Source organism: Canis lupus, chromosome 20 (genome assembly GCF_003254725.2).
Source record: "Canis lupus dingo isolate Sandy chromosome 20, ASM325472v2, whole genome shotgun sequence".
In the NCBI taxonomy this organism is placed as follows: Eukaryota; Metazoa; Chordata; class Mammalia; order Carnivora; family Canidae; genus Canis; species Canis lupus.
In genome coordinates, this window is record NC_064262.1 from 55,254,412 (window position 1) to 55,270,394 (window position 15,983).

General features: G+C 58.3%; 1 protein-coding gene and 1 pseudogene across 1 annotated transcript; both read right to left on the reverse strand.

The window, feature by feature from the left end:
- Positions 1–741: 741 nt before the first annotated feature.
- Positions 742–1,552, reverse strand: LOC112666971 (U1 small nuclear ribonucleoprotein C-like; annotated as a pseudogene).
- Positions 1,553–6,117: 4,565 nt separating this feature from the next.
- On the reverse strand, positions 6,118–9,709 carry FEM1A (fem-1 homolog A). The gene has a single exon (XM_025457050.3). It carries the CDS (start codon positions 9,567–9,569, stop codon positions 7,539–7,541), a length of 2,031 nt encoding a protein of 676 aa, XP_025312835.3. The 5' UTR covers positions 9,570–9,709; the 3' UTR covers positions 6,118–7,538.
- Between the last annotated feature and the right edge of the window lie 6,274 nt (positions 9,710–15,983).

Here is a 15,983-nt window from a genome sequence, read left to right on the forward strand (position 1 = left end):
GGTGCGCGCGGGACGCACACGGGCGGGCGGCTGGGGGCGCACACCCCCCGCGGCCGCCTGCCGAGAAATGGGGGGCGGGAGTTTTTATTTTTTAATGTCCCCTTCTCTAACAGCCGTGAGACACGAATCAGTACCGGGCGACTAGTTCTCGGAGGTTAAATGCTGGGTCCCTGCCCGGCTGCCCGCCAGGGGGCGCGCGCGAGCCCCTCGTGCTTGGCGCTCCGAGACCAAATCGCTATTATTACTTAACAAAGTCCCTTATTCGCCGAGCACATTGTTTAACACCTGCCTTCCCCAGACGATGGGCTCGGATCTGTTGATTCACTGCTGGGCCCCGGTACCTGGCTCGCAGCAGGTGCTTAGTAAATGAATTTGAAAAAGAAAATTTAAAAATGAATTTGAATTAATGTGCACATTTTATTATCTTTAAAATAATCTATTTGCGTGCCTGGGGGCTCAGGCGGTGAAGCGTCTGCCTTCAGCTCGGGTCATGATCCCGAGTCCCAGGTCCGGCTCCCTGCTCAGCGGGGGGGGGCGGGGGGGGGGGGGAGCTGCTCCTCCCTCTCCCTCTGCCCCGCCCCCTGCCTTGTGTTCTCTCTCTCAAATAAATAAAATCTTTTTTATTTTATTTTATTTTTAGCTAAAACAGTTGACAATTTTATTTTCATATTTCACAATACAAATGAAAATTGTTTTTTTTTTTTGTCCCACTACTCTCCTGCAAAAACTATTCTCTCTTTGATAGGAAGGGGAAGCAAGTCTTCCTTGTCATGCTGTTAGAAAACACCCAGAGTCACAGCACCGTGATCTCCTGGTGAAGTAGAACAAGTAATATAAAATGAATATAAAGAGGTTCCTGTCTCTCCTTATCTGTCTGGTCGAGTCATTCCTGGCCGAGTGGGCACCCTCATGGGACGGGCAGGAGGTCTCATCACTGGGGGCCCAGGCATCATTGGCATGTGGCCTCCCATAGGTGGCCTCATTCCAGGAGCAGGTCCCACTGGCATCATCCCAGGAGGAGGAGGGCCCATCATTGGCATCATGGGAGGGCTCCCCATATGGGGGCTGGCATCATACCAGGGCGAGGAGGACTGGGGAGACTGGGGGGAGGTGGGATCATTGCCCCTGCAGGAGGAGGAGCCCAGAATGGAGTAGGAGGTACCTTTCCTGGTTGAGATGCAGCGGTTGTTTTGTGGATCAGGCTCTGAGCCTGCTCTCCCATCCATTTCTGACAGCAGTCTTCCACATTCTCTGTGTTTCCTACCACTGCAGTGTCTTTCTCACAGATGGAGAGTCATGGGTGAGGTATGTGTCGCACTAGTCACAATAAAACAGGCATGTTGCTCTGCAGGCCGTTGGCCACTCTGTCCCGCCTAAAATCTTTTCTTTTTAAAAAAGTTTAAACAGACAAGCAATACTCTGTTCCATGTTTCCTTCCTGCCTCTTGGTGAATGTCCTGCTCGTTCGTTTTGTTCATTGAACAGTGTGTATTGAGCACCTACTGTATGCCAGGGATGGTTTCAGAGCTGGTGGACAAAATGTCGAGTAACATAAGCCCTGTTGTTGCCCTCACGGGGCTCACATCTCGGCGGGGGAGACAGACACACCGCTAGGTGGCTGGTTGCAGGCAGGGTGGTCCTGGGTGCGATGGGGGAGGCAGAGGCCACTGTGGGGGCGCTGGAGTTGGGGGCCAGTCGTGGGAGGCTTCCTGGAGGAGGCATTCCGGGAAGGGAAGGCTACTGCAGGCGGAAGGTGGAGCCCAAGCGAGATCCCGTGGTGGGAGGTAGCTCGGCGCCCCCGGAGGGTGGGGGTGGGGGTGCCGTTGTGCTCGACCTGAGAACCTGTCACCTACCTGCCCCTCCTGCCCCCGAAGACGATGCTGCGCTTGTGGGGCTCCAAGGGTGCTGCAGTGAGCACGGTGAGCCACCAGGGGGCGCCACGGGACAGTGGTTCCAGCTCCCCCCTGCCTGGGGCTGGAGAGGCCCAGGGGCCGAGCCCCCCTTAGAGGGCCTGGGTGCAGGCCCTGCCCCGCCCCGTAAACAGCCCCACTAACTGCGTCTCCGGGCGCCGTCCGGTCCGATGCTGCTGGGGACCACGGCCCAGAGAGGGCGGACACCTCCTCCAGGCCCCCAGCAGGGTCCCTGTCACCCCAGCGCCTCTGGGCCCGGAGCGTTTATTTTTAGCGGGTCCGTGGCCGCGGCCTTTTTATAGCCCCGGGAGGTGCCAGGGTGTCCTATTTCCAAGGGAAGTTTAGAAAATTGTTCTCGTCCCAAGGAGCTTCCTGACCGCTCAGGGGGGCCTGGCCCAACGTCCCGTCTTCCCTGCTGCTCCCCTGGGGTCCCCCAGGCCCCTCAAGGGGCTCCTCACACCCCGCGCCCCTACCTTGGCCCAGCGGGGGGCTGCGGTGGCCCCGACGAGCGCCCCGCCCTCTGTCCTCTTACTTACTTTACTTTTTCTATTTGTCCAGTCGTGTAATATATTTTCTTTAAACAGGCTTGAAAATTCACTTTTTTTTGCCCCTCCTGGGATCTGAGCCCGGCGATGGTCGCACAGCCTGGCGACCGCAGGGAAGCCACCGAGCTGCAGCCTCAGGCTGGCGAACGTGGGCCCGGGAAGCACTTGTTCACAAACTGGCCTTTAAATCCTGGTCATTTTCGGTAATAACGTTTGTAAACTGCTTTGCTAAACACACAATCGGTCAAGGAACATAAAGCTTGAAAGCCCGGGTGTCAGATGGGACCTGCAGCTCTGGGCGCCTCCTGTGCCCCAGGACATCCTCACGGACCATCGCCCGAGGTTCGGGAAAGCTCCACGGGCGCCGTCCTGACCACCGCCCCACATCGCCCAGTGGGCGGGCCTGTTCGCGGAGTGAGGAACCTGGACCCCATCAGAGCTTTGGTGGCAGGTTGGTGGCCGGAGGGCCGAATCCAGAAGCACCCCCACCAGATGTGTTTCATTTCACTTTTTTTTTAAAGATTTTATTTATTTATTCATGAGAGACACAGAGAGAGGGAGGCAGGGGGAGAGGCAGGCTCCATGCAGGGAGCTGATGCAGGACTTGATCCCAGGACCCCAGGATCAGGCCCTGGACTGAAGGCGGCACTAAACCGCTGAGCCACCCGGGCTGCCCTCACTTTTTTCTTTTTTTTACTTTTCACTTTTTTCTTAATAAAATATTTTGTAACAGAGTTTTCAATTCCTGTGTAATTAATACAGGGATAGTAGTTTCAGGTGTGCAACACGGTGATCCCACACTCACTCCTATGCATTACGCAGCACTCGTCACATTGATGTTTAACTTTTAAAAGAACCAGCTTTTGGGTTCATTGATTTTTCTCCATCCTTTGTGCACTTTTATCTTCTTTTTACTTTTTAAAATTTTATTTATTGGGGCACCTGGGTGGCTCAGGGTGTGGCCGCTGTGTCCCGGGATTGAGTCCCGCATCGGGCTCCCCGCAGGGAGCCTGCTTCTCCCTCTGCCTGTGTCTCTGTCCCTCTCTGTGTCTCTCAGGAATAAATAAAATCTTTAAAAAATAAAGTTTTGTCTAAGGAAACGACAACCAACGTGGGGCTCGAACTCGCCACCCGAGATCGAGTCACCTGTTCCTCTGACTGAGCCCGCCCAGGACCCCTTGTTTGTGCATTTCTTCCTCCAATTCCCAGTTTTCGCTCCTGGGGTTATTTGCACCCCTACTTCAGCTTTCTGAGGGGGGTTGGCACCCTCCAGGGAAGGACGATCCCACCCGGACGCCGCTCCCCTGGCCCCAAGTGGCGGGAAGGGGGACATTGGCCTTTGCGCCTCCCACGCAGGCTCCTGGCCAGGGCCTTCCTGCTCCACTGGCCCCGGTGCAGCCCCCCCACCCCCAGCTGGTCTAAGCTCCAAGCTCAAACCCGGGGACCTCTCCCTGGGCCTGGAGCGGCAGTGGCTGCCCGTTGCCCCGAGACCTCGGGAGGCCCCGCACCGCCTGCCTGGCCCCCCCAACCCTCGTCCGGGCACACGGGCCTCCTTGTGAATTCACGGATTCATTCAGCAAACTACTGCAGCCAGGCCCACTTGTAGGCACGGGGACACTACGGTGCACGAGCTGGTGCAGGCGACATTCCAGGGAAGGGGACACAAGGAACAAATAAGGAGGCAGATAAAAAGACCAGGATCATCTCGGGGCTTCAAGTTCTACGTGGGGTCAAGGACGGCTGAGATGCTCTCGATGACCTGGGAGGGCTTCCCGGAGGAGGGGACATAGGCTCAAAACTATTGGTCCAGGAGCTTTCAGGAGGGGACACTGAGGCATTGGGCAGGGGGTGAAGTTGCCCGGAGGGGGGGGTCTCCAAGGTCCCACCCAACGCAGTCTCGACGCAGTCTCTTCTGCAACCTACGGGAAGCACAGGGGCCAGGGTCCGGGAGGGAACTCGGGCTCCCTCGTCCAGTCCCTGTGACTGTCCCGCGGGAATCCACACCCGCCGGCTGCGGGGACACAGGGTCGGTGCCCTGCTGTGCCGCCCCCGGTGCCAGCGCTCCCAGGGCTGCGATGTGATTCGGGGCCGAGCTATCTTTAACTTGGGGCCGGGACGCTCCGCTCCCCTCCCTGTAAACACCGCTCAGATGACAGTTCTGGAATCCGGGGGTGGAGGGGGTGGCGGGCCCGGGCTCCCTGAGGGGGACACTCCCCCGAGAATTCACCCAGCCCTCTGCTCCCCCGACGCGTGGGCGCCCAGGACGTGGCGGTGACCCCTGTGGAGCTCGGGGGGCTGAGGCGGGCATGCCCCAAGCAGCTCCGGGGGGGGGCTGCGGGCGGACACCCCCAGCCTGGGCTCCCAGCCGCTCGGCTCGCCTTGCCAGTGACTTCAGGCACCAGGCCCGCTGGGAGCCTGAGCAGCCGTGCACCTGTCCCCCAGCTTACGTGACCCCGCTTTCTCTCAGACTAGAGGTCTGGGGCCACGAGCTCCTCCTCTGAAGCCCTGCAAGCCGATGCAGGGTGAAGCAACGAGCAGCTGGGCTCCCAGGCCACTGTGCCGGGTTGGGGTCGGGGTCTGACCCTGGGGGCAGGAAGATGCCCTGCGTCCTGCAGGCTGCCACCCGGGGACGCCGTCCCCCGCCCCAGGAACCAGATCCTCCACCGTTTGGAGCAGCGGGATCACCGCTCACTGTGAATCTGAGCGGCCTCCTTGAGCCTGGGGCTCAAGTCCCAATTCTCAGGTCTGAGCCCGGGGCCGCTTTCCTCTGCGGCGTCTACCAACCGCTTCCCCCGCTTGCCAAGCAGGAGCAAGAACACCCACTTCAGGAACGCCCGGGTGGCTCAGCGGTGGAGCGTCTGCCTTCAGCTCAGGCCGTGATCCCAGGTCCCGGGATCGAGTCCCGCATCAGGCTCCCTGCATGGAGCCTGCTTCTCCCTCTGCCTGTGTCTCTGCCTCTCTCTCTCTCTGTCTCTCATGAGTAAATAAATGAAATCTAAAAAAAAAAAAAAGAACAACACCCACTTCACGGGGCTGCAGTGAGCGGCCCAGGAAGGCGCGTGGGAAGGAGCCTTCATACAGCCAGGGCCCAATAATTGCTCTGGCGGCGCTGCATCTCCTGAGGCCGCTCCTGAGCACCCACTGATTCCTCTTCCAAGGCAACGACGTGGAGCGGGCGGACCCCAGTGAAGCCAGGAGACCGAGCAGCAGCCCCCTGGCCCAACACGCTGGGGAGGCCTGGCCATCCCTGTCATGCGGGGGTCCTGCCGACCCCATTCCAGCCCCAGGCCACACAGCTACCGGGGACGGGGAGCAGACTTCCCTCCCCAGCCAGCAGCGGCCCCAGGAAGCCCACCAGGGTCACGACGGCCTCTGGGGCCCCCCCACCTCTGCTGGAGCAACTCCAGGACAAAGCAGGGCTTCAGACTCAGTGGCTTTCCCTTCTCTTCCACGTGCACAACAGGCCACTTCCCCGGGAAATCTAAGCCGGCGGCCACAGGACACACCCAGAAAGCCCCCGAGTGGGTGACGGTGGCCAGGGCCCTGGGCTCTCTGTGGCCCCCACCGCGGGCCCCTGGGCTCAGCGGCCCCCTCTCCCGGCCTGCCCCCGGTGGCCCCGACCAGAGACTCGAGACTCGAGCATCAGCGTGGAGACTCACAACGTAACTGCCTCATTGCTTTATTTCGCGCTGTCAAGGGACAGTGTTTCCTGCCTCGACGGAAGCTCAAACCTGGCCTTGTAAATAAATAATGTCCTAACTAACACTGCAAATCCAAACGAGGCCGCTTCCTCAGTGGGCAGGACACCCAGGGACCCAGCGTGGGGTTGGGGGGGAACCCCCTCTCCTGGGCAGGGGCAGCTGCTCGCCCGGTCCGCGGCTGCCTGCCTGCGCAGCGCCGCTCCAGGGATCTCGAGGAGGCAGGTTCCCCAGCACGGGCACCTGGGACCCTGAGGGATGGGGACCGAGACTGCGTGTCACCTACGCTGGCACCGTCTTATCTGGCTGACTCAACAGTGTACTTGGAACCTGCTCAAGGGGTCAGACTCTCGAGCCGCTAAAAAAAAAAAAAAAAACCCGGATGCCTAGAGCGGCCGGGCTGCCCACAGCTCGGGATCTGTGAGGCGGAAGCGGCCTGCAGTTTTCTAACTCAGAAACCGTGGGAACCGAACCCGAGCCAGCCCCGTGCTCGCTGGGTCGGGGGCTGGGGCCCCGCCAGCTCCTTCGGTGTTTGGAAAATGCTTCTCTTCCGGGTGAGGCTGGAGAGCCGGGAAGCCCAAGGAGAAGGCAAACAAGTGAAGTTCTTGAAAATGTTGCCTCTCTCCCTTTCGCCACGGACACGGAGGACCTTCGCCTCCCTCGCCGAATCCTCCACGCCGTAAAGCTCGCTCCTCGTAGCCTTGCCACTGCTCAGGCACGACGAGAACCTCGCTGGGCGAAGTTAACTAAATCTTGACCAAAAATTCATTAAAAAAAAAAAATGGCAGCACAACCTCAGGACTCCTGCCACACGTGCAGCCTGCCCGCTCGTGAATCAACACAACAGCAAACCAACGAAAGCAACGCGAGGGGCAGGCTGCCCTGGGCACAGAGCCCGGCCCACAGTGCAGCAGGGAGCGGGGTGCAAGCGCGCTGGAAGAAGTGGGTCCGGTCTTGCTTCTCGAGTCTCCGACTTTCGACCTCAGGAGCCCCCAGTCCCAACACTGCACTCGGCGCCTGGGCTCCTCCGGCCGCACAGGGGCAAAGCAGCACGGACCCCATTCTCAGCTTCTTCCCGTTTCTAGGAGAAGGAAGGCAAAAGCTTCGATCCCCCTGCCTCCAGGCAAGGAGGCAAATCCTCTGAAACCCGGGCAGGCGGGACGAGTGGCGGGGCGTGCCTCTTCTCCCGATGGCAAGGACCCAGCTCTTGGAGCACGTGATCCTGAAGACTGTGAGCACCGACATCTTGCTAGTTCCCTTCTCCTCCCCGCAGAGGCTACGGGGCTGTGGAGGCTGGAAAGCCCTTCTGTGCCACCCAGGGGCTCAGGAAGAGAGTGAGAGCGAGTGTGGGCTCTGCCTCGCCCGGAAGCTCCTCTCGGGAGCCCATCAGTGTAGCTCGATGAAAGCCTCCAGCTCCTCGGGGATGAAGCCTTTATAGGGGATCTTGTTCTTGTCCAGGGCACGGGCCGCAAGGCACTGCAGGGTCACGTAGTTGAAGGGCTGGATGGTGCTCTTGGCCAGCAGCTTTTCATCCAGCAGCTCGTAGGCAGTCTTCTTGAAGGCATTGGTGGCATCCATGTGGGCACCCGCTTCGATCAGGGTGTTCATGATCCCCGGGCAGTTGTTCTGGGCCGCTATGTGCAGCGGCGTGTTGTTGTCAAAGTCCCGGCTGTCCGGGTCAGCCCCACAGTCCAGCAGCACCTTAACCACCTGGAGGGAGGGGAACCTGCCCACCGGGTAGCGGCCGACGTTGGTGGTGTCCTTGTCCACAGCCATGTGCAAAGGAGTGAAGCCGTTCTTGCCTCGCGGGGCACACTTGAGCAGCCTGTAGACGGTCTGGTGCTTCAGGTGCTCCTGGTCTGGCGTGCACTCCACTTTCTCCAACAGGTAGAGCAAGTGGAGGATGATGGCCAGGGCCTTGGTGAACTGGGCCGAGTCCCCCGGCTCCTTGGGCAGCTGCAGGGCCCGCTCCACCTCCCGCACTCCCTTGCACAGCACCCCCATAAGGTCTGGGAAGCCGATCTGCGTGCCCAGGCTGCCCTTGGCCGCCCGGTCCTGGAGCACGTAAGAGAAGAGTTCGGCAAAGGACAGGAAGCTGCTGGCGGTCATGGGGCTCAGCGGCTCCAGGTTGCTCTGCTGCATGTCCAGGGCGTACTTCCACAAGCGGATGCAGCGCTCGAAGTTGCCCGAGTCGGCGTACACCGCACCCCGGTAGCGGATGTAATAGGACGTGTCCGGGTGAGAGGGGCCCAGGATGCGCTCTCGGATCAACAGCGCCTGCATGCGCATCTCGTCGGGGTCCGTGATCAGCGCTTCCAGCTCCTCGGTGGTGTTCACCTCCCTGGAATAGTCGTAGGCCAGGACCAGCTGCGGGGGCTCGGGTTTGGGCAGGTAGGCGCCGCCCTGGTGCCGCAGCTCCATCGCGCGTCTCCAGTGCTTCAGGGCCCCGAGCAGATCCCGCTTCTTGTCCACGTAGGTGGCTCCCAGCAACTCCAGCGCCTCCACGGCGGCTTCCCGGCTGGTGGGGCAGCAGCTCTCGTAGGAATCGCCAAGCGGTTCCTCCGCCGCGGAGGGGCCTCCGCAGCAGCGGGCCCCCTGGGGCTGCGCGCCTGCCGGGCCGGGGGCGGCGGCGGCGGCGGCGGCGGAGGAGGAGGAGGAGGGGCCCTCCCGGGGCAGCCCCGGCCGCACCCCGTCCCCAGCAGGCTGCTCCTGGATCAGGTACTCCACGATGTTGGTGTGGCCCGTGACGCTGGCCGCCAGCAGCGGGGTCATGCCGTAGCCGTCGCGCTCCATGCGGGCGTTGCACCCCAGCAGCAGCTGCAGGATCTCCAGGCTGCCAGACTCGGCGCAGTCGTGCAGGGCCGTGTTGCCCTTGGCGCTGCGCCGGTTCACCTGGGCGCCCTGCTCCAGCAGGTAGCGGGCGATCTCGCGGTGGCCCTTGTAACAGGAGATCATGAGGCACGTGTGGCCGTGCCGGTTGGCCACCTCCAGGTCGGCCTGGTGCTCGCCCACCAGGTAGCGCACCACCTCCAGGTGCCCGTCGAAGCAGGCGGCGCGCAGCGGCGTGGAGTTGGTGCGCGTGGTGCGGTTCACCGAGGCCCCGCGGCGCAGCAGGCTGCGCACCACGTCCAGGTGGCCGGCGGCCGACGCGGCCCAGAGCGGCGGCGCGCCCTCGATGGTCTCGCCGTCGAAGTGCACCGAGCCGCCCGCCTCCACGCTCGCGCCGCACCGGTCCACCAGGTACTCGACCACGTCCAGGTGGCCGTAGCGGGCGGCGATGAGCAGCGGCGTCCCCCCGCCCGCCACCTCGCCCGTCAGCTCATCCAGCTCCTCCCGGCTGCGGCCGCTGAGCAGCTTCTGCAGCAGCTGCAGCTTGCCGTCGCGGGCGGCGTTGTACACGGCGGTGCGGAGGTCCATGGTCCGGGCTTCCGCCAGGCCATGGGCCGGCCGCCGGGGGACGCGGAGAGCGCGGGCTAGCGCCCGGACGGGCAGGCGGCAACCTTCACCGTCTCCCCCGCCGCCATCTTAGGGGCCTCTCCGGCGGAACAAAATGGCTGCCGCGGCCGGGCGCCGCGGACGAAGCGGGGGGCGCGCTGGGAAATGTAGTCCCGGGGGGCCGGCCTCCTCCGCAGGGTAGAGGGCGAACGGAGAGGGCCAGGACTACCACTCCTAGAAGGGCGCGCGCCAGCCTAGGCGAACTGGGAGCGCGGTGCATGGTGGGGATTGTCGTTCCCACTGAGACGATTGAGGCCGAAACAGGCGACGCGTGGACTACAATTCCCGCCGCGCAATGCTTTTCACGATGACTTCTGCGACCCGGGCAACTTTGCCTACGTACTTCCTGTGGCTCCTCCGGGCTCTGGCCCACGAGAAGCGCAGGCGCGGGCCGAGAGACTACATTCCCCGAAAGGCATCGCGAGCGACTCGGAGCCAATCAGGGGCGAGAACGAGGTTGACGGCCCGGGCTGATCTAGGTTTGGCGCGGCCGAGCTGCTGGCCGGCAGGGGGCGCTCGGGAGAGGCGGGAGAGCTGGCGGCGCCAGGACGTTAGGGGAGCAGAGGGTACAGGTGGCCCTCGGGGTCGGTCGCCCGCGCTCTCTCGCTCGCCCTGCAGCCATTCATATGCGTGCACACCTGTACTTACTCACTCGTTGATACACTACTGAACATTTACTTTTCCTGCCTTCAACCCTCGACACCCTAAATGCAAAACCTAAATTGTTTTAGATCGGTCACCTGACCTAGGAGCTCTCCAGCCGTCCTCATGAGCAAAGCCTCTGGGATTGGGGGCTTGGAGGATTTCCGTCCGAGGACACGGGGCAAGTTAAATGGCAGGCTCGGGATTTGAACCCAGGCAGCTTCTGTGGCTGCGTCCTTTGTAGGATCGCGCGCACGATGAAGATGTGGCTTCCCTTGTCCCAAATTAAGAATTCCCCAGTGGTGCCAGCAGAGCATCAAACCCAGTGTGGGGCCCACCTGAGCCCAGGCCCCCCGGGCGAGTGCAGCCACAGGGCAACACCCAGGAAGCCTGAGGCCCACCCCCCAAGTGAGACCTTGACCCCCAAAGTTCTCCCGCCTGCACTTTGCTGCTGCCTGCCCCAAGGTTACTGAGAATTGTGGGAAAGAGGAAGGATGCTGGCATAGCCAGGAGGGTTCAAGGGAGTGTATAGTGTTCTCACACCTCCCAAGTTTTGCATGCGCTGTTCCCTCTTCCTGAAACACCGTTCCACCTATGGGGCCTTCTTCGGGTGTCAACTGACACGTCAAGCCTTCCTGTGTGCGTACCTGACCCGGTGCTCCCCGGCTGCCCTCCCCGGCACCATTGTTCTCCAGGAAGCTTAGGGAAATGCTCAGGCTGCTCTAACAGAGCGCAGCCAGGGTGGCCGTGTTAGGGCTCCCAGGGAAATAGAGCCCAAGGGTAAATGTCCTACACACACACACACAAACACACACACGCACACACGGAATTGGCTCACAAAATTGTGGAGGCCACGAAGTCCTCTGATTGGCCATCTGCAAACCAGAGGCCCAGGAGAGCTGGTGGCGTGATTCAGTCCGGGGCCAAAGGCCTGAGAACCAGGAGCTCTGATTGCTGACAGCGGGAGATAGGGATGTCCGCGCTCCAGCAGGGAGAGCAAATTCTCCCTCCCTCCGCCTTTTCGTTCTATCCAGACCCTCAAGAAATTGGGTGAGGCCCACCCTCATTAGTGAGGGCGTGTTGATTACCCGGGCTACCGATTCCACTGCTTGTCTCTTCGAGAGACGCCCTCACTCACATGCCCAGGAGACCGTATTACATGCGATCTCAGCATCTCACAGCCCAGCCAAGTTGACTCATATTAATCATCATAGTAGCTTGAAGGATGAATATTTATTTCCCACAGTTTTGGAGGCTAGATGCCGGAGATCAGGGTGCCAGCGTGGCCGGGTTCAGTGAGAGGCCTTCCCTGGCTCGTGGACGTCACCTTCTCGCTGGGTGCTCATGTGAAGCAGAGGGCTCTGGTCTCTTTGTCCCCTGGCAAGGGCACTAATCCCACCGTGGGGGCCCCACCCTCGTAACCTCGTCCTACCCTGACCACCTTTCAAAGGCCCCACCACCAAGAGCCATCCCATCGGTGTTAGGGCCTCAACATGTGGACTTGAGGGACACCAACATTCAGTACACAGCACATGGCTGCCTGAGGTTCCAGGAATTTCTGGATTGCTGCACATAAAGGAGGGAAAAGAAATCACAGCTCCAAGGAGGGAGAGGTGAGGACGGAACCCCTCGCACAGGCTCGGTGGGGTGCATTTCTTCTAGAGATGGGGGCATGTGTAAATGTGGGGACCAGAGGCAAAGGCAAGCTCTGAGTGTCCCTGGGTTCACAAGGGGTGGGACAGGGATTTGAACCCAGCCCCTCCAGCTCCAGACAGAACCTGTGGCCTTAGTCACAGCACCGTACGTGCCAGCAAGCTGTGGTATCTTTCATGCCATCAACTGAACTTCATTTCTACAGTCTTTCTTGTTGCACAAATGTTATATATTCTCTACAAAAACTGACAAAAACCCCAAAAATCAAGAACAAGTCAGAAAATGCAGACAAGCAAAGTGAGAGACGAAAAACTGCGAAAAACCATTCTTTACCATATCCCCTAGCCTGAAACGTAACTCTTATCGATCTGCAAACATTTTTTTTAAGATTTTATTTTAGGTAATATCTACACCTAACCCGGGACTCAAACTCACAACCTTGAGATCAAGAGTTGCATACTCTGTGGCTGGAGCTACTCAGGTGCCCCAACCCAGAAGCATTTCTCTTCTCTTGCATCCTGTTCGGTGCACACGTCTGAATTTCCCTCATTCTTATTGCCATTGGTTGTTGAAAACAACACCTAGAATTTTTTTTTTAATTTTTATTTATTTATGATAGTCACACAGAGAGAGAGAGAGGCAGAGACACAGGCAGAGGGAGAAGCAGGCTCCATGCACCGGGAGCCCGACGTGGGATTTGATCCCGGGTCTCCAGGATCGCGCCCTGGGCCAAAGGCAGGCGCCAAACCGCTGCGCCACCCAGGGATCCCCATTTCTACAGTCTTTCTTGTTGCACAAGTGTTATATATTCTCTACAAAAACTGACAAAAACCCCAAAAATCAAGAACAAGTCAGGAAATGCAGACAAGCAAAGTGAGAGACGAAAAACTGCGAAAAACCATTCTTTACCATATCCCCTAGCCTGAAACGTAACTCTTATCGATCTGCAAACATTTTTTTTAAGATTTTATTTTAGGTAATATCTACACCTAACCCGGGACTCAAACTCACAACCTTGAGATCAAGAGTTGCATACTCTGTGGCTGGAGCTACTCAGGTGCCCCAACCCAGAAGCATTTCTCTTCTCTTGCATCCTGTTCGGTGCACACGTCTGAATTTCCCTCATTCTTATTGCCATTGGTTGTTGAAAACAACACCTAGAATTTAATAACAGCTCTTCAGGGGCAAAAAAACCCAAAAACCAAAACAAAACCATAAAACCAAAAAGCACCCCACACCACACTAAACACACACATGGCTTTTTTTTTTTTAAGATTTTATTTTATTATTTATTCACGAGAGACCAGAGAGAGAGAGAGAGAGGCAGAGACTCCATGTAAGGAACCCGACGTCGGACTCGATCCCGGGACTCCAGGATCAAGCCTTGGGCTGAAGGCAGGTGCTAAACTGCTGAGCCACCCAGGGATCCCCCTACATATGGCTTTAAGTGAAATATAGCTCAGTTTTTTTTTTCCTGATTCCTGAAAAGGGAAAAGGGGTCATTTGGGGGATCAAGAAAATACAGGTGTTACATTACCTGCTTTTTTGCACGATGCATTACAGCTTGAAGATTTTACCATTCACGTTTTATGCAGACAGTCCTCCTGCTGGTGGACATTTATCAGGTGCCCGTTACATGCCAGGTGCCTCTCTGGACATCAGGGGTGTGAGTGAACAAGACAAACAAAAATCTAGGCCCTGGAAGAGCTGATATTCAAATAACATAGATCTTCCAGCAGTCTTTTATTTAATTCTTTCTTTCTTTTTTTAAATTACTTTTTAAATTTAAATTTATTTATTATTATTTTTTATTTAAATTTGATTTGCCAACACATAGTATAATACCCAGTGCTCCAGCAGGCTTTTTAGGATAGCGTTCCATAGTGTGGAAACGTGTTATGATTTATGTAGATAGTCCCCTGCCATCAAACCCCCTGCCAGCTACATACTTGTAGCCAAATATTTCTGTTTTCTTTAATTGTTTTTTTTAATTGGAGCAAAATATAACATAAAATTAACCTTTTGACCATTTCTGAGCGCACAGCTCAGGGCATGAAGCACACTCACCCTGCCCCTCGCCCATCCCCATCACCATCTCCAGAACCTTCCATCTCCCCATAGGGAGACCCCAGGAAGCATGGACCCCCACCCCCTGCCCCACCCCTGGTTCCCACCACCTCCTCTCTGTCTCTGTGGACGGGCCTCCTCTGGGGACCTCCTGGGAGTGGGGTCCTGCAGGAAGCGTCCTTCTGGGTCTGGGTCCCTCCCTGAACCCGTGTCCTCAGGGACCGTCCACGTGGGGGCAGGTGTTCAGGATGTCCTAACCCACTTTCTGTCCGTAGATATGCCTGTTCCAGACTCTTCATGTAAATGGAACCACACACCACGTGGCCTTTTGTGTCTGGTCCTCTCACTGAGCGTCCTGTGCTTGGGGTCCAGGCACGTCGCAGATTCTATCTTCCTAAGTCCCTGCAGTTCTGGATTTTCTGGCCTGCATCGGGAACGCATCCTAACTCGCCCACTCGAAGGGAAAATCAGAAGCGGGAGAAGGAAGGGCTGAAGTTTTAATGAGATTGAGGGTAACCAATAGGGCAAGATAGCAGTGACATTTGGTGGTGGTGGGAGGGACCCCAGGAGTGGGGGGAACTGACCTTGGACTCCTCTACCCTCCGGAGGAAAGTCGAAGAACAGAATGTGGGCACGGGAAAGGAGAGAGATTGGGGGAGCCCCAGGTCCCGGAGCTCCCCTAGCTGCGCTTCGCCCCAGAGCAGAGTAAGGACGTGCCCACAGCGACCTCAGATTTCACTGGCCCCGGCTCCCACCCGTGGACGAGGACCTTAGTCTCCCCGCCAGGCTGGGCTGGAGACCCCACGTCCTGGCTTCCGAGAGTCGTTACATCGCCAGGATTTTTTGACAATAGATGTCAAACGCAGCCAGTACTGAAAATTAAATTACAGGTACCTAAAACTTAACAAATCATGTAAAAACAAAGATGATAAATACTGAACACGCATCACCTCCTCGTTACTACATATTGCTCATTAGCCCCGCTCCCCGGGTGACTGGCGCCTCCTGCCTCTGCGTGGAAATGCTACGTGATGGTCTCTCCCCAGTTTCCTGCTCTGCGACTCCCCCCTGGGGAGCTGGAGATCATCGTGGTGGGAGGATCTACGGTCGGGAAATGGGCAGACGATAAAAATCAGCAAGGAACTCTTTCTCCCCAAGACCCCCTGACTTTGCTCTTTCTTTTCTCCCCTTGTCACGTGGATCCCTAACCTGCTACATAATTTATACATTTAAGACACCATTCTCGGGTTGCCGATCGCAACGTTGGCTTGGACTAGCAGCGATCTTTGTCTGTTGATGCTCAATGCTCTGTGTTTCTAGAACAGTGCCTGGCACACGTCGGGCGCTCCACACATTATGCTGAGTGGATAAAGGGATCATTCCAGGAAGCGCGTCTTAACCATGGCACCACCCTGCCTAAGAATGACGGCTGATTCCGTGGTGCTGGCACGTTCCATCTCCTTCTCTTTCATTCTGATTTTTTTTTAGATTTTACTTATTCGTGAGAGACACACAGAGAGAGAGAGAGGCAGAGACACAGGAAGAAGGAGAAGCAGGCTCCCTGCGGGGAGCCCGATGTGGGACTCGATCCCAGGACCCCGGGATCACGCCCTGGGCCCAGGGCAGATGCTCAATCACGGAGCCACCCAGGTGCCCCTCTTTCATTCTGATTTTTGTGGGCCGCCCTCAGGCTTCCAGGGAGGCAGCCTCGGAAACCAGGGTAGGGGCTGTTATTTGGCGGCGACTGTGGCCCAGGCCAGGACATTGCCTCCTGGCCAACCCCCCACATTGGGAGAGCCTGTGGTCCCCCTCGCTGGCCCAAGCCTGGCCCGGTTGGTGCTCAAGCACACCTGGAGCCTTGGGCCAGCTGCGCTCGGCGAGGCCAGGTGTGCTCCTTAGCTGCCCACGCGGCAGCCACGCGGGGAACCCGGCCACCTGCGCCGGCTGCGCGCTCTGGGTGCACCAAAGGGCCAC

Bases quoted from the DNA above. Each gene is read 5' to 3' on its own strand.
- FEM1A (XM_025457050.3), bottom strand. From the start codon at position 9,569: ATGGACCTCCGCACCGCCGTGTACAACGCCGCCCGCGACGGCAAGCTG.